The 18,788-nt window shown below is 47.6% G+C and overlaps 1 protein-coding gene across 1 annotated transcript in view; it reads left to right on the plus strand.

Moving 5' to 3' along the window:
* MROH1 (maestro heat like repeat family member 1) overlaps window positions 1-18,788 on the plus strand; it is a 241,668-nt gene that overhangs the window by 136,358 nt on the left and 86,522 nt on the right. Inside the window, 4 exon segments of the mRNA XM_077174443.1 lie at window positions 324-446; window positions 5,328-5,474; window positions 15,456-15,623; window positions 18,637-18,716. Coding sequence (XP_077030558.1) covers window positions 324-446; window positions 5,328-5,474; window positions 15,456-15,623; window positions 18,637-18,716 — 518 coding nt within the window.

The following is an 18,788-nucleotide window of genomic DNA, read 5'->3' on the forward strand; positions in this document are numbered from 1 at the left end:
CTGGAATTCTCTGGAATTCCTGACTAAAATCCTGGAATTCCATGGAATCTTGCTAAAATCCTGGAATTCCATGAGATTCCTGGCTAAAATCCAGAAGTTCTGTGGAAATCTTTCTGAAATCCTGGAATTCCTGATGAAATTCCTGGAATTCCACCAAAATTCCCTGGGAATTCCATCCCAGCCCCTCCCAGCCGGGAATTGCTGCCAAAATTTGGGAATTCTTGGAATTTTCCCATTCCCTTGACACAACCAAAGAGTGGGAATAAATCCTAAAAAAAATTTGGGAATTCTGCTGCAGGATTTGATTCCCAAAATTCCCTCAGGGCCTCTCGTTCTGCTTTGGGATCTGTGCCCGGAGCCACCTGGAGGAAACCTTGGAAAAATTGGAGGATTTTGGGAAATCCGAGGCCTTGAGGAAATCCCAGGGGTTGTTCAGCATCTTCAAGGTGGGAAAATGGGGGAAAAATGGAGGGAAATAATGGGGGAAATGGGGAAAAATGGGAAAAATGGGGGGGAAATGGGGAAAATGGGGAAATAATGGGGGATAAATGGGGGGAAATGGGGGAAAAATGGGGAAAAAATGGAAAAATTGGGGGGAAATGGGGAATAATGGGGGAAAATTGGGGGGAATTGGGGGGAAAATGGGGGAAAAATGGGGGGAAATGGGAAAAATGGGGGGAAAATGGGGATTAAATGGGAAGAAAATGTGAAAAAATGGGGGAAAATTGGAAAAAATGGGGAAAAAATTGGGGGAAAAATATGGGGGGAAATGGGGGAAAAATCAGAAAAATGGGGAAAAATGGGGAAAATGGGGGGAAATGGGGGGAAAATGGGAAACATGGAAAAAATGGGGGAAAATGGGAAAAATGGGGAAATGGGGGAAAATGGGAAAAATGGGGAAAAGGGGAAAAATGGGGGAAAATGGGGGAAAAAGGGGGAAAATATGGGGGAAAATGGGAGAAAAATGGGAAAAATGGGAAATGGGGGAAAATGGGGGGAAAATGAGAAAAAGGGAAACAATGGGGAAAAATTGGGGAAAATGGGGAAAAAAATGGAAAAAAGGGGGAAAATGGGGCAAAAATGGGAAAAAAAAATGGGGAAAAAATGGGAAACTGGAAATGGGGGGGAAATTGGGAAAATTGGGTTGAAAATTTGAAAAAGGGGAAAAAGGAAAATAATGGGGAAATGGGAAAAAATGGGGAAAAAATGGGGGAAAATGGGGAAAAAAGGGAAAAAAGGGAAAAAATTGGGAAAAATTGGAAAAAATGGGGAAATAATGGGGAAATAATGGGGGAAAAGAGGAAAAATGGGGGAAAAAATGGGGGAAAATGGGAAAAAAGGGGGAAAATGGGGAGAAATGGAAAAAATGGGGTAAAACTGGGGGAAATGGGAAAAGGGGGAAAAATGGGGAAAAATTTGAAAAAGGGGGAAAAAAAAGGAAAAAATGGGGAAATGGGAAAAATGGGAAAAATGGGAAAATGGGGGAAAATGGGGTAAAATTGGAAAAAATGCAAAAAAAGGGAAAAAATGGGGGGAAAATGGGGAAAGGGGGGGAATGGGGGGAAAATGGGGGGGGAAAATGGAGAAAAAAATGGGGAAAAGGGGGGGGAAATTGGGGAAAATGGGGGAAAATGGGGGGAAGGGTTAAAAATGGGCGAAATGGGGTAAAATGGGGGGAAAATTGGAGGAAAAAGATGGGAAAAATGGGGAAAAATGGAGGAAAATGGGGAAACTGGGGGAAAAGGGGAAAAAATGAGAAATATGGGGAAAATTGGGAAAAACTGGAAAAAATGGGGAAATTATGGGGAAAAAATGGGGGAAATTATGGGGGAAAAAATGGGGAAATTATGGGGAAAAATGGGGGAAAATGGGAAAAAATGGTGGGAAAAAAGGGGGGAAAATGGGGAAAAATTTGAAAAAATGGGGAAAAAATGGGGAAAAAAGGGAAAAAAGGGAAAATTTTTTCCCACTTTTTCCCACCTTTCCCCCCATTTTCCCCATATTTTTCCCACCCTTTTCCCCCATTTTTCCCCCATTTTCCCCCATATTCCCCCCCCCATTTCCCCCCCATTTTCCCCATATTTTTCCCCCCCATTTCCCCCATGTTTTTCCCACCCTTTTTCCCCATGTTCCCCATATTTTTCCCCACCCTTTTCCTCCCATTTCCCCCATATTTTCTCCCCCATTTTCCCCATATTTTTCCCCCCCATTTTCCCCCCATTTTTCCCACCATTTCCCCCATATTTTCCCCCCATTTTCCCCATATTTTCCACCCCTTTTCCCCCCATTTTCCCCATGTTTTCTCCCCCATTTCCCCCCCCATTTTCCCCACCTTTTCCCCACCTTTTTCCCCTCATTTTTCCCATATTTTTCCCACCCTTTTCCCCCATCTTTTCTCCCCATTTTCCCCCCCATTTTCCCCCCCCTTTTTCCCCCATTATGCCCCCATTTTCCTCCCTTTTTCCCATATTTTTCCCTTGTTTTTTGCCACATTTCCCCCTTCTTTCCCCCCATTTCCCCCCATATTTTTCCATGTTTTCCCCCATTTTTCCCCAATTTCCCCCCATTTTCCCCCCATTTTCCCTGTATTTTTTCCCCACCCTTTTCCCACCCTTTTTCCCGCATTTTCCCCATATTTTCCCCAACCTTTTCCCCCCCATTTCCCCCATGTTTTTCCCACCCTTTTCCCCCAATTTTCTCCCCATTTCTCCCATGTTTTCTCCCCCATTTCCCCCCCATTTTCCCCATGTTTTTCCCCCCATTTCCCCCATATTTCCCCCATATTTTTCCCACCCTTTTTCCCCCCATTTCCCCCATATTTTCCCCATGTTTTTCCCACCTTTTCCCCCATTTTCCCCATGTTTTTCCCACCCTTTTCCCACCTTTTTCCCCCATTTTCCCCATATTTTTCCCACCTTTTCCCCCCATTTTCCCCATGTTTTCCCCCCATGTTTTCCCCACCCTTTTCCCCATGTTTTCTCCCCCATTTCCCCCCCATTTTCCCCATATTTTCCCCATGTTTTCCCACCTTTTCCCATCCTTTTCCCCCCATTTTCCCCCATATTTTCTCCATTTCCCCCCCATTTCCCCCATATTTTCCCCACCCTTTCCCCCCATTTTCCCTATGTTCCCCCCCCCATTTTTCCCCATATTTTTCCCACCCTTTTTCCCCCATTTTCCCCATATTTTTCCCCACCCTTTTCCCCCCATTTCCCCCATATTTTCTCCCCCATTTCCCCCCCATTTTCCCCATATTTTTCCCCCCATTTTCCCCACCATTTCCCCCATATTTTCCCCCACGTTTTTCCCACCATTTTCCCCCCCATTTTCCCCATATTTTTCCACCCTTTTTCCCTGATTTCCCCCATATTTCTCCCCCCTTTTCCCCCCCAATTTCCCCCCCATTTTCCCCCATGTTTTTCCCACCCTTTTCCCCCCATTTCCCCATATTTTTCCCCACCCTTTTTCCCACATTTTTCCCCATATTTTTTCCCCCCATTTTCCCCGTATTTTCCCACCCATTTCCCCCCATTTTCCCCATATTTTCCCCACCCTTTCCCCCCATTTTCCCCCCCCATTTTCCCCATATTTTCCCACCCTTTTCCCCCCATTTTTCCCCCCATTTTCCCCATATTTTCCCACCCTTTTTCACCCCCATTTTCCCCATATTTTTTCCCCCATTTTCCCCCCCATTTTCCCCATATTTTTCCCCACCCTTTCCCCCCCATTTCCCCATATTTTTCCCCCCATTTTCCCACCATTTCCCCCATATTTTCCCACCTTTTCCCCCATTTTCCCCATATTTTTCCCCCCATTTTCCCCATATTTTCCCCCCATTTTCCCCCCATTTTCCCCATATTTTCCCACCCTTTTCCCCCCATTTTCCCCATATTTTTCCCCCCATTTTCCCACCATTTCCCCCATATTTTCCCCATATTTTTCCCACCGTTTTCCCCCCATTTTGCCCCATATTTTCCCACCCTTTTCCCCCCATTTTCCCCCCCATTTCCCCATATTTTTCCCACCCTTTTTCCCTGATTTCCCCCATATTTCTCCCCCCCTTTTCCCCCCCATTTTCCCCACCATTTTCCCCATGTTATTCCCACATTTTTCCCCCATTTTCCCCATATTTTCCCACCCTTTTCCCCCCATTTTCCCCATATTTTTCCCCCCATTTTCCCCACCTTTTTCCCCATATTTTTCCCCCATTTTCCCCCATTTTCCCCCATTTTCTCCCCCCATTTTCCCCCATTTTCTCCCCCATTTTCCCCATATTTTTCCCCCCATTTTCCCACCATTTCCCCCCATTTTCCCCGTATTTTCCCACCTTTTCCCCTCATTTTCCCCATGTTTTCTCCCCCATTTTCCCCACGTTTTTCCCCCATTTCCCCCCCATTTCCCCATATTTTTCCCACCCTTTTTCCCACATTTTCCCCATATTTTTCCCCCCATTTTCCCCATATATCCCCCCATTTCCCCCATATTTTCCCACCCTTTTCCCCCCATTTTCCCCATATTTTTCCCCACCCTTTTCCCACCCTTTTCCCCCCATTTGCCCCATATTTTCCCCATATTTTCCCACCTTTCTCCCCCATTTTCCCCATATTTTTCCCACCCTTTTTCCCTGATTTCCCCCATATTTCTCCCCCCTTTTTCCCCCCCCAATTTACCCCCCATTTTCCCATGTTTTCCCCCACCCTTTTCCCCCAATTTCCCCCATATTTTCCCACCCCTTTTTCCCCGATTTTCCCCATTTTCCCCCCCATTTTCCCCATATTTTCCCACCCTTTTCCCCCCCATTTCTCCCATATTTTCCCACCTTTTCCCCCCATTTTCCCCCCCATTTTCCCCATATTTTTCCCCCCATTTTCCACCATTTCCCCCATATTTTCCCCCACGTTTTTCCCACCTTTTCCTCCCATTTTTCCCCCCATTTTCCCCATGTTTTTTCCCACCCTTTTCCCCCAATTTCCCCCATATTTTTCCCCACCCTTTTCCTCCCATTTCCCCCATATTTTCTCCCCCATTTCCCCCCCATTTTCCCCATATTTTTCCCATTTTCCCCCCATTTTCCCACCATTTCCCCCATATTTTCCCCCCATTTTCCCCATATTTTCCCACCCTTTTCCCCCCATTTCCCACCCTTTTCCCCCCATTTTCCCCATATTTTTCCCCCCCATTTTCCCCATATTTTCCCCCCATTTTCCCACCATTTCCCCCATATTCCCCCCCCATTTTTCCCCCCATTTCCCCCCCATTTTCCCCCCATTTCCCCCATATTTTCCCCACGTTTTTCCCAATATTTTCCCCCATTATTTTCCCCCCAGGACCGCAGCGAGGCGGAGCAGGAGAAGCTGCGGGCGGCGCTCGTGCTCTGTTACGGCCGCGTGGCTGCGGCGGCGCCCCCGGAGCTGCTGCGATCGCGCCTGGAACCGCAGCTGCTGCAGCGCCTCCTGCAGCACGGCCACAGCAAGGTCAGCACCGGGATTTATTGGGGATTTTTATTGGGAATTTTTTGGGGATTTTTGGGAATTTTATGGGATTTTTTGGGGAATTTATTGGGGATTTTTTGGGAATTTTTGCGGGATTTTTATGGGATTTTTTTGGATTTTATTGGTAATTTTTATGGGAATTTTGAGGTAATTTATTGGGAATTTTTTGGGGTTTTTTCGGATTTTTATGGGATTTTTTGGGGATTTTTATGGGGAATTTGATGGGAATTTTGAGGTAATTTATTGGGAATTTTTTGGGATTTTTTTTGGATTTTTTGGGGAATTTATTGGGAATGTTTTTGAATTTTTTCTGATTTTTTGGGGAATTCTTGGGGATTTTTATGGGAATTTTTATGGAAATATTTTATGGGAATTTATTGGGAATATTTTTTGGGGGGAATTTTTGGGGAATTTTTTGGGGATTTTTATGGCAATTTATTAGGGAATTTATTGGGAATTTTTTATGGATTTTTATGGGGAATTTTTATGGGAATTTTTTGGGAATTTTTGGGGATTTTTTTATGGGAATTTTTGGGGATTTTTTTATGGGAATTGTTTAAAAAATCGTTATTGAATTTTCAATGACCGGCGATGGCACCCCCAGAGCTGCTGCAGCGCCTCCTGCAGCACGGCCACAGCAAGGGCAGCACCGGGGATTCATCAGGAATTTTTGGGAATTTTTGGGGATTTTTTGGGATTTTTTGGGGAATTTATTGGGGATTTTTTGGGGGATTTTTGGGGATTTTTTGGTTAATTTATTGGGAATTTTTGGGGGATTTTTGTGGGAATTTTGAGGTAATTTATTGGGATTTTTTGGGATTTTTTGGCGATTTTTTTGGCGATTTTTTGGCAGTTTTTGGGGAATTTATTGGGAATTGTTTGAACATTTTATGGGATTTTTTTTGAGATTTTTAATGGGAATTGTTTAAGAAATCGTTATTGAATTTTCAATGACCGGCGATGGCACCCCCAGAGCTGCTGCAGCGCCTCCTGCAGCACGGCCACAGCAAGGGCAGGAGCGAGGATTTATGGGGATTTTTTGGGAATTTTATGGGAATTTTTTGGGAATTTTATGGGATTTTTTGGGGAATTTATTGGGGATTTTTTGGGAATTTTTGCGGGATTTTTATGGGATTTTTTGGGATTTTTATGGGATTTTTTTGGATTTTTATTGGGAATTTTTATGGGAATTTTGAGGTAATTTATTGGGAATTTTTTGGGGTTTTTTCGGATTTTTATGGGATTTTTTGGGGATTTTTATGGGGAATTTGATGGGAATTTTGAGGTAATTTATTGGGAATTTTTTGGGATTTTTTTGGGATTTTTTGGGGTTTTTTTGGGGAATTTATTGGGAATTTTTTTGAATTTTTTCTGATTTTTTGGGGAATTTTTGGGGATTTTTAATGGGAAGTTTTTGGGGATTTTTTGGGATTTTTAAAAAAATCGTTATTGAATTTTCAATGACTGGCAGTGCCCGTGGAGCTGCTGCAGCGCCTCCTGCAGCACGGCCACAGCAAGGGCAGCACCGGGGATTCATGGGGATTTTTTGGGAATTTTTATGGGAATTTATGGGAATTTTTTGGGATTTTTATTGGGAATTTTACGGGATTTTTATGGGAATTTTTGGCGGAATTTTTGAGATTTTTGTGTGATTTTTATGGGGAATTTTATAGGAATTTTGGGGATTTTTTGGGGATTTTTTTTGGGGAATTTTGAGGTAATTTATTGGGAATTTTATGGGAAATTGTTGGGATTTTTTTTATTTTTGGGGACTTTTTTGTGATTTTTTTGGGAATTTTATGGGAATTTATTGGGATTTTTTGGGGGGAATTTATTGGGATTTTTTGGGGGGAATTTTTGGGGATTTTTTATTGGGAATTTTGAGGGAATTTATTGGGGATTTTTGGGGGATTTTTGGGGGATTTTTTGGGGGATTTTTGGTGAATTTTTTAGGGATTTTTTGGGGATTTCTTGGGGATTTTTATGGGATGTTTTAGATTTTTATGAGGAATTTTTGGGATTTTTTATGGGAATTTTGAGGTAATTTATTGGGGATTTTATGGGAATTTTTGGGATTTTTTGGGATTTTTTTTTTTGTTTTTTTTGGGAATTTTGAGGGAATTTTTTTTTTAAATTGTTATTGAATTTTCAATTTATGGGATTTTCTTTTGGAATTTCCTGCAAATTTCATGGGAATTTATTGGGAATTTACTGGGAATTTTTATGGGAAGTTTTGGGGATTTTTTGGGAATTTTTCTGAAGTTTTAATTTTTTTAATTTTTTCTGAGAGAAATTAAAAAATTATTATTTAATTATTATTTTAAAAATTAAAAAATTATTAAGAATTTCCCAGATTTTTTCAGGAATTTTTCTTGGCATTTTTGGGGGCATTTTCCAGATTTTTCTGGGAATTTTTCAGGAATTTCCAGGAATTTTCTGATCATTTTTCTGGGATTTTTTTAGGAACTTCTGGGCATTTTTCTGGGAATTTCCTGGGAATTTCCCATTAATTTTCTGGGAGGTTTTTTTTTTAATTTTCCAGGAATTTTCCAGGAATTTGAGTTTTTCCAGTTAATTTTTTTTTTCCCTGATGGGATTTGAGATTTTTTTTCCCACTGGAATTTTGGTTTTTCCTCAGTCAGATTTGGGTTTTTCCAATTGGAATTTTGCTTTTCCCACCGGAATTTGGGATTTTCCTGATGGGAATTTTGGTTTTTTTCCACCCGTTCAGGTTCTGGGAATTAAAGTAGAGACCAAGGTAGGGAATGTTGGGATTGGCCTTGGAATTTTCTCTCTCTCTGCTTTTCCTTCTCATTCCGGAAGCGCTTCCCGAGAAAACGCTGGAATTCCCGGGGAAATTCCGGGAAAATTCCTGGGAAATTCCCAGGGAAATTCCTGGGAAAATTCTTGGGAAAATTCCAGGGAAAACGAGGGGGGGAAAGGCCTTGCCTGGCAGAGGGGCCTGGAAATTCCAGCCCAGATGATCCCAGAATTCCACGATCTTGGAATTCCACGAGTCCATAAAGCTGGAATTTTGGGATGGCAGAATTCCATAAATTCCATGAATCTGGAATCCCAGGATTTCAGAAATTCCATAAATCCGAGATCCCGGACTCCCAAGATCCCAGAATTCCATGAATTCCATAAATTCCAAGATCCCAGAATTCCATCAATTCCATGATCCCGTGATTCTGGAATTCTGCTGTCCCAGAATTCCATAAGTCTGGAGTTCTGTGATCCCAGAATTCCAGAATCCCAGGATTTCAGAAATTCCAGGATCTCAGAATTCCATAAATTCCAGAATTCCATGGATCTGGAATTCCATTATTTTAGAATTCCCATAAATCCCACAATCTTGGAATTCTGTTATTCCATAAATCTGGAATTCCATAATCCCAAGATCCCAGAATTCCATGAATTCCATCAATTCCATGATTTTCGAATTCTGCTGTCCCAGAATTCCATAATTCTGAAATTCCACAATCCCAGAAATCCATGATTCCATAAATCCGGAATTTTGGGATCCCAGAATTCCACAAATTCCATGAATCTGGAATCCCAGGATTCCATAAATTCCAGGATCCCAGAATTCCATTAATCGGGAATTCCATAATTTTAGAAATTCCATCAATTCCACGATCCCAGATTTCTGCTATCCCAGAATTCCATGATCCCAGAATTCTATTATTCTGAAATTCCCTAAATTCCAGAATTCCACAATTTCATAAATCTGGAATTTTGGGATCCCAGAATTCCATAAATTCCACCATCCCATCATTCCATGAATCTGGAATCCCAGGATTTCACAAATTCCAGGATCCCGGAATTCCAGAAATTCCATAAATCCAAGATCCCACAATTCCATGAATCTGGAATTCCCTTATTATGGAAATCCCATAAATTCCATTATTCCGTGAATCTGGAATTCCATAATCCCAGAATTCCATGAATTCCATCAATTCCATGATTCTGAGATTCTGCTGTCCCAGAATTCCATAATTCTGAAATTCCACAATTCCATAAATCTGGAGTTCTGTGATCCCAGAATTCCATCAATTCCAGGATCCCAGAAATCCAAGATCCCAGAATTCCATGAATCTGGAATTCCCTTATTAGAAAATTCCCATAAATTCCACGATCCCGGAATTCCATTATTCCTTAAATCTGAAATTCCATCAGTTCCAAGATCCCAGAATTCCATAAATCTGGAATTCCATTATTTTAGAATTCCCATCAATTCCACGATCCCATGATTCTGGATTTCTGCAATCCCAGAATTCCATAAATTCCATAATCCCTGATTGTGGAATCCTGAAATTCCATCAATTCCATGATCCCAGAATTCCATAATTCTGAAATTCCACGATTCCATAAATCTGGAATTTTGGGGTCCCAGGATTTCAGAAATTCCATGAATTCCATGATCCCAGAATTTCATGGATCTGGAATTCCATTATTTTAGAAATCCCATAAATTCCATCAATTCCACAATCTTGGAATTCCATTATTCCATAGATCGGGAATTCCATAATCCCAAGATCTCAGAATTCCAAGATCCCAGAATTCCATGAATTCCAAGATCCCGGAATTCCATGAATTCCAAGATTCTGGAATTCCGCCGTCCCAGAATTCCATAATTCTGGAATTCCACCATCCCAGAATTCCAGAAAATCCCCTGGAATTCCTGACTTTCCCAAAGGCCTCCCCATCCCAAAAATCCCCAAAAATCCTCAAAAATCCCCAAAAAATTCCCAAAAATCCCAAATTCCCCCCCAGGAGCTTCCCTTGGGATCAATCCCGAGGTTTTCCCCATCCCGGGAATTCCGAGGGCTCGGATTTGGGGCATTCCCGGGGTTTTCCATGGAATTTTCTCCTTGGGAATTCCTGGGGTTTTCCATGGAATTTTTCCATGGAATTCCTTGGGAATTTTCTCCTTGGGCTCTGCTAACACCTCCCTCTCGCTGCCACTAACGGCTTCCGCAAGAATTCCCAGATTTTTCTGGAATTCCTGGATTTTTTTTTCCTGGAATTTCCGGATTTTTGAAAAAATGGAATTCCCAGATTTTTCTGGACTTTTCAGGTTTTGCTGGGACTCCTGGATTTTTTCCTGGAATTATTTTTTTATTTTATTATATTATATTATATTTTATTTTATTTTATTTTATTTTATTTTATTTTATTTTATTTTTAGGGTTGATTCTGGTTTCTAGGATAGTCCCAGTTATCCCAGTTCCAGGCTGATCCCGATCCCAATATTCCCTAATCCCAATATTCCAAATAATCCCAATGATCCCAATGATCCCAATGATCCCAATGATCCCAATCCAAATAATCCCAATGATCCCAATCCAAATAATCCCAATCCCAATGATCCCAATGATCCCAATGATCCCAGTGATCCCAATCCCATTAATCCCGATCCCAATGATCCCAGTGATCCCAGTGATCCCAGTGATCCCAGTGATCCCAATCCAAATGATCCCAATGATCCCAATCCCAATGATCCCAATGATCCCAATCCCAATGATCCCAATGATCCCAATCCTAATGATCCCAATAATCCCAATGATCCCAATGATCCCAATCCTAATGATCCCAATAATCCCAATGATCCCAATGATCCCAATCCTAATGATCCCAATAATCCCAATGATCCCAATGATCCCAATCCTAATGATCCCAATAATCCAAATGATCCCAATCCCAATGATCCCAGTTCCGGGCTGATCCCAGTTCCGGGCTGATCCCAATCCCAGTTCCGGGTCAATCCCACTGATCCCAATCCCAGTTCCGGGCTGATCCTGGTTTTGGGCTCATCCCGATCCCGCTGATCCCGATCCCGCTGATCCTGATCCCGGTTCCAGGCCGATCCCATTGATCCCGATCCCAATTTCTGGACTGATCCCAGTTCCAGACTGATCCTGGTTTTGGGCTCATCCCGATCCTATTGATCCTGATCCTGGTTCCAGGTTGATCCCATTGATCCCAATCCCAGTTCCAGGCTGATCCTGGTTCCGGGCTGATCCCAATCCCAGTTCCAGGCCAATCCCACTGATCCCAATCCCAGTTCCAGGCCGATCCCAATCCCAGTTCCAGGCTGATCCCAATCCCATTTCCAGGCCAATCCCAGTCCCAGTTCCAGGCTGATCCCGGTTCCAGGCCAATCCCAATCCCAGTTCCAGGCTGATCCCAGTCCCAGTTCCAGGCCAATCCCAATCCCAGTTCCAGGCTGATCCCGCTGATCCCAATCCCGGTTCCAGGCCGATCCCACTGATCCCAATCCCAGTTCTAGGCCAATCCCAGTCCCAGTTCCAGGCCAATCCCAATCCCATTTCCAGGCTGATCCTGGTTCTGGGCTCATCCCGATCCCGCTGATCCCGGTTCCAGCCCAATCTTGCTGGTCCCGATCCCGGTTCTGGCTGATCCCAGTTCCAGGCTGATCCCAATCCCGGTTCCAGTCCAGTCTTGCTGGTCCTGATCCCAGTTCTGGGCCGATCCCAATCCCGGTTCCAGGCGGATCCCATTGATCCCAATCCCGGTTCCAGGCTGATCCCATTGATCCCAATCCCAGTTCCAGGCTGATCCCACTGATCCCAATCCCAGTTCCAGGCCGATCCCACTGATCCCAGTTCTAGGCCAATCCCAATCCCAGTTCCAGGCTGATCCCAATCCCATTTCCAGGCTGATCCTGGTTCTGGGCTCATCCCGATCCCGCTGATCCCGGTTCCAGCCCAATCTTGCTGGTCCCGATCCCGGTTCTGGCTGATCCCAGTTCCAGGCTGATCCCAATCCCGGTTCCAGTCCAGTCTTGCTGGTCCTGATCCCAGTTCTGGGCCGATCCCAATCCCGGTTCCAGGCGGATCCCATTGATCCCAATCCCGGTTCCAGGCTGATCCCATTGATCCCAATCCCGGTTCCAGGCTGATCCCATTGATCCCAATCCCGGTTCCAGGCGGATCCCATTGATCCCAATCCCGGTTCCAGGCTGATCCCATTGATCCCAGTCCCGGTTCCAGGCTGATCCCACTGATCCCAATCCCGGTTCCAGGCTGATCCCATTGATCCCAGTCCCGGTTCCAGGCTGATCCCATTGATCCCAGTCCCGGTTCCAGGCTGATCCCATTGATCCCAATCCTGGTTCCAGGCCGATCCCGTTGATCCCAGTCCCGGTTCCAGGCTGATCCCATTGATCCCAATCCCAGTTCCAGGCCGATCCCAATCCCAGTTCCGGGTCCATCCCACTGATCCCAATCCCAGTTCCAGGCTGATCCTGGTTTTGGGCTCCTCCCAATCCCGCTGATCCCGATCCCGCTGATCCCGATCCCGGTTCCAGGCCGATCCCATTGATCCCGATCCCAATTTCTGGACTAATCCCAGTTCCAGACTGATCCTGGTTTTGGGCTCATCCCGATCCCATTGATCCCGATCCCAGTTCCAGGCCAATCCCAATCCCAGTTCCAGGTTAATCCCAATTCCAGTTCCAGGCCAATCCCAATCCTGGTTCCAGGCTGATCCCGCTGATCCCAATCCCAGTTCCAGGCCAATCCCAGTCCCAGTTCCAGGCCAATCCCAATCCCAGTTCCTGGCTGATCCCAATCCCGGTTCCAGCCCAATCTTGCTGGTCCCGATCCCGATTCTGGCTGATTCCAGTTCCAGGCTGATCCCAATCCCGGTTCCAGTCCAGTCTTGCTGGTCCTGATCCCAGTTCTGGGCCGATCCCAGTCCCGGTTCCAGGCCGATCCCATTGGTCCCAGTCCCAGTTCCAGGCTGATCCCATTGATCCCAGTCCCGGTTCCAGGCTGATCCCACTGATCCCAATCCCGGTTCCAGACTGATCCTGGTTTTGGGCTCCTCCCAATCCCGCTGATCCCGATCCCGCTGATCCCGATCCCAGTTCCAGGCCGATCCCATTGATCCCGATCCCAATTTCTGGACTGATCCCAGTTCCAGGCTGATCCTGGTTCCGGGCTGATCCCAATCCCAGTTCCAGGCCAATCCCACTGATCCCAATCCCAGTTCCAGGCCAATCCCAATCCTAATCCTGGTTCCAGGCTGATCCCGCTGATCCCAATCCCAGTTCCAGGCTGATCCCACTGATCCCAATCCCAGTTCCAGGCCGATCCCACTGATCCCAGTTCCAGGCCAATCCCAATCCCAGTTCCAGGCCAATCCCAATCCCAGTTCCAGGCTGATCCCAATCCCAGTTCCAGGCCAATCCCAATCCCATTTCCAGGCTGATCCTGGTTCTGGGCTCATCCCGATCCCGCTGATCCCGGTTCCAGCCCAATCTTGCTGGTCCCGATCCCGGTTCTGGCTGATCCCAGTTCCAGGCTGATCCCAATCCCGGTTCCAGTCCAGTCTTGCTGGTCCTGATCCCAGTTCTGGGCCGATCCCAGTCCCAGTTCCAGGCCGATCCCATTGATCCCAATCCCAGGTTCCGGGCCGATCCCGCCGATCCCAATCCCAGTTCCAGGCCGATCCCATTGATCCCAGTCCCGGTTCCAGGCTGATCCCATTGATCCCAATCCCGGTTCCAGGCTGATCCCATTGATCCCAGTCCCGGTTCCAGGCTGATCCCATTGATCCCAGTCCCGGTTCCAGGCCGATCCCATTGATCCCAGTCCCGGTTCCAGGCCGATCCCAATCCCAGGTTCCGGGCTGATCCCAATCCCGGTTCCGGGCTGATCCCAGTTCCAGGCTGATCCCCATCCCAGTTTCCATGCTGATCCTGGTTCTAGGCTGATCCTAATCCCAGTTCTGGGCTGATCCTGATCCCACTGATCCTGATCCCAACCCCGCTGATCCCGGTGCCCTTGATTCCCAACCCCACTGATCCCGATCCCGCTGATCTCGGTGCCCTTGGTTCCCATCCCGCTGATCCCAATCCCGACCCCACTGATCCCGGTGCCGTTGGTTCCCGACCCCGCTGATCCCAATCCCAACCCTGCTGATCCCAACCCCGCTGATCCCGGTGCCGTTGGTTCCCATCCCACTGATCCCAACCCCGCTGATCCCGATCCCAACCCCGCTGACGCCGGTGCCGTTGGTTCCCATCCCGCTGATCCCGACCCCGCTGATCCTGGTGCCGTTAGTTCCCAATCCCGCTGATCCCAATCCCAACCCCGCTGATCCCGACCCCGCTGATCCCAATCCCAACCCTGCTGATCCTGGTGCCCTTGGTTCCCAATCCCGGTGATCCCGACCCCACTGATCCTGGTGCCGTTGGTTCCCGATCCCGCTGATCCCAATCCCAACCCCGCCGATCCCGATCCTGCTGATCCCGGTGCCGTTGGTTCCCAATCCCACTGATCCCGGTGCCGTTGGTTCCCAATCCTGCTGATCCTGGTGCCATTGGTTCCCAACCCTGCTGATCCCGGTGATCCCGATCCCGACCCTGCTGATCCCGACCCCGCTGATCCCGACCCCGCTGATCCCGACCCTGCTGATCCCGGTGCCGTTGGTTCCCAATCCCGGTGATCCCAAACCCAATCCCATTGATCCCACTGATCCGGGTGCCATTGGTTCCCGACCCCGCTGATCCTGATCCCAATCCCAATCCCGCTGACCCCGGTGCCGTTGGTTCCCATCCCGCTGATCCCGATCCCGACCCCTCTGATCCCGATCCCGCTGACCCTGGTGCTGTCGGTTCCCAATCCCACTGATCCCGATCCTGGTGCTGATCCTGACCCCGCTGATCCCGGTGCCGTTGGTTCCCATCCCGCTGATCCCAATCCTGCTGATCCCGGTGCTGATCCCGATCCCAATCCCGCTGATCCCGGTGCTGATCCCAATCCCGACCCCGCTGACGCCGGGGCCGTTGGTTCCCGATCCCACTGATCCTGATCCCGATCCCAACCCCGCTGATCCCGGTGCTGATCCCAGTGATCCCATTGACCCCGCTGACGCCGGTGCCGTTGGTTCCCGACCCCGCTGACGCCGGTGCCGTTGGTCCCCGTCCCTCAGGACCCGGTGCTGAAGCTGAGCCTGGCCCGCAGCGTCTCCATGATCGGCCGAGCCCTGGCCTGCGGCAATGCCGGCAAGAATTCCGGGAATTTCGGGAATTACCCCGGGAACGGCCCCGGCGGCTCCGGCAGCATCGCCCACAAGGCCGAGCTGGTGGCGCTCATGGTGGTGAGACTGGGACCGGATACTGGGAATGGGATGGACTGGGATGGACTGGGAATGGGACACTGGGATGGACTGGGATGGACTGGGAATGGGACACTGGGATGGACTGGGAATAGGATACTGGGAATGGGAGAGTGGGAATGGGATACTGGGATACTGGGATGGACTGGGAATGGGACACTGGGATACTGGGATGGACTGGGATACTGGGAATGGGATACTGGGAATGGGATTGTGGGAGGGACTGGGAATGGGATACTGGGATGCTGGGATGGACTGGGAATGGGATATTGGGATACTGGCATAGACTGGAGTGGGATAGTGGGATGGACTGGGAGGGACTGGGAATGGACTGGGATGGGATACTGGGAATGGGATACTGGGAATGGGATACTGGGATGGACTGGGATGGACTGGGATGGACTGGGAATGGGATACTGGGATACTGGGAATGGGATACTGGGAATGGGATACTGGGAATGGGAGAGTGGGAATGGGATACTGGGATAGTGGGATGGACTGGGATGGGATACTGGGATATTGGGATGGACTGGGATGGACTGGAGTGGGATACTGGGATGGACTGGGAATGGGAGAGTGGGAATGGGATACTGGGAATGGGATACTGGGAATGGGATAGTGGGAGGGACTGGGAATGGGAGAGTGGGAATGGGAGAGTGGGAATGGGAGAGTTGGATACTGGGATGGACTGGAGTGGGATAGGAGGATACTGGGATGGACTGGGATGAGATACTGGGATAGACTGGGATGGGATTGGGAGGGACTGGGAGGGACTGGGAATGGGATTGTGGGATACTGGGATGGACTGGGAATGTGATAGTGGGAATGTGATAGTGGAAATGGGATACTGGGATGGACTGGGAGGGACTGGGAATGGGATAGTGGGAATGGAAGAGTGGGAATGGGATACTGGGATACTGGGATGGACTGGGAATGGGATACTGGGATGGACTGGGATACTGGGATGGACTGGGAATGGGAGGGACTGGGAATGGGATACTGGGATGGACTGGGAGGGACTGTGAATGGGATAGTGGGAATGGGATACTGGGAATGGAAGAGTGGGAATGGGATACTGGGATGGACTGGGAGGGACTGGGAGGGACTGGGAATGGGGTAATGGAAATTTGGGAATCCTGGAAATTCAGGAATCTAGGAAATTTAGGAATTCAGGAAACTTGGGAATCCAGGGAATCCTCGAGTGGGGTAATGGGATACTGGGATGGACTGGGAATGGACTAGGATGGGATACTGGGATGGACTGGGAGGGACTGGGAATGGGGTAATGGGATACTGGGATGGACTGGAGTGGGATACTGGGATGGACTGGGATGGACTGGGAATGGGATACTGGGACTGGGATACTGGGATGGACTGGGAATGGGATAATGGGATAGACATGGACTGGGAGGGACTGGGATGGGATACTGGGATGGATTGGAGTGGGATACTGGGATACTGGGAATGGGATATTGGGATACTGGCATAGACTGGAGTGGGATAGTGGGATGGACTGGGAGGGACTGGGAATGGACTGGGATGGGATACTGGGAATGGGATACTGGGAATGGGATACTGGGAGGGACTGGGACGGGATACTGGAATACTGGGAGGGACTGGGAATGGGATACTGGGATATTGGGATGGACTGAGATGGACTGGAATGGGATAGTGGAAATTGGGGAATCCGGGAAATTTAGGAATTCAGGAAACTTGGGAATCCAGGGAATCCTGGGGTGGGATAATGGGATACTGGGATGGACTGGGAGGGACTGGGAGGGACTGGGAGCCTCTGGGAATGCCCATGGGAATAGAATCCGGGAATCCGTGAGGTCAGGGATGCAGGAAATTCAGGGAATCCAGGAAATTCAGGAATTCCGAGAATTCAAGGGTTAAAGGGAATTCAGGGAATCCAGGGAATCCTGGGAATCCAGGAAATTCAGGAATTCAAGGATTAAAGGGAATTCAGGAATTCAACGATTAAAAGGAAATTCGGGAATTCGGGGAATTCAGGAATTCAGGGAATCCAGGAAATTCAGGAATTCCGAGAATTCAAGGGTTGAAGGGAATTCAGGGAATCCAGGGAATCCTGGGAATCCAGGAAATTCAGGAATTCAAGGATTAAAGGGAATTCAGGAATTCAGGGATTAAAAGGAAATTCGGGAATCCTGGGAATTCAGGAATTCAGGGAATCCAGGAAATTTAGGAATTCGAGGATTAAGGGGAATTCAGGAAACTTGGGAATCCAGGAAATTCAGGAAATTTAGGAATTCAAGGATTAAAAGGAAATTTGGGAATCTGGGGATTCAGGGAATCCAGGAAATTCAGGAATTTGGGAATCCAGGAAATTTAGGAATTCAAGGATTTAAGGGAATTCAGGAATCCAGGAAATTTAAGAAGTTGGGAATCTGGGAAATTCAGGAATTCAAGGATTAAAGGGAATTTGGGAATCCAGGAAATTTGGGAATCCGGGACATTCAGGAATTCAGGAATTTGGGAATCCAGGGAATTCAGGAAATTCAGGAATTTAGGGAATCCAGGGATTGAAGAAATTGAGGAATCCAGGGAACCAAGGAATTCAGGAATTCGAGGATTAAAAGGAATCCGGGAAATTTGGGAATTCGAGGATTAAAGGGAAATTTGGGAATCCAGGGGATTCAGGGATTCAGGAATTCAAGGATTAAAGGGAATCCGGGAATTCAAGGATTAAAGGGAAATTTGGGGATCCGGGACATTCAGGAATTCAGGAATTCGGGAATCCAGGAAATTCAGGAATTCGAGGATTAAAGGGAATTCAGGAATTCGAGGATTAAAGGGAATTTGGGAATCCAGGGAATTCAGGAAATTTGGGAATTCGAGGATTAAAGGGAATCTGGGAAATCCAGGAATTCCAGGGTCCCTTTGGATCCCCTTGGGACGTTCCAGAGGGGACATTCCGGAACATTCCGGAACTTTCCCGCCCCATTCCCGTTTTTTTTCCTTCCCCTTTTCCCAGGAATTCCTGAGGGCGGAGCCTCCGGAGGCGCCGCGGACGCGGCTGCGGCAGCGAGCGCTGAGCGCCTGCGCACACCTGGTGTATCCTGGGCAGGGAATTCCATGAAATTCCGGGAATTCCGGGAGTTCTGGGAGTTCTGGGGTTGGGATTTG

This window comes from Agelaius phoeniceus, chromosome 1 (genome assembly GCF_051311805.1).
Source record: "Agelaius phoeniceus isolate bAgePho1 chromosome 1, bAgePho1.hap1, whole genome shotgun sequence".
Lineage (NCBI taxonomy): Eukaryota > Metazoa > Chordata > Aves > Passeriformes > Icteridae > Agelaius > Agelaius phoeniceus.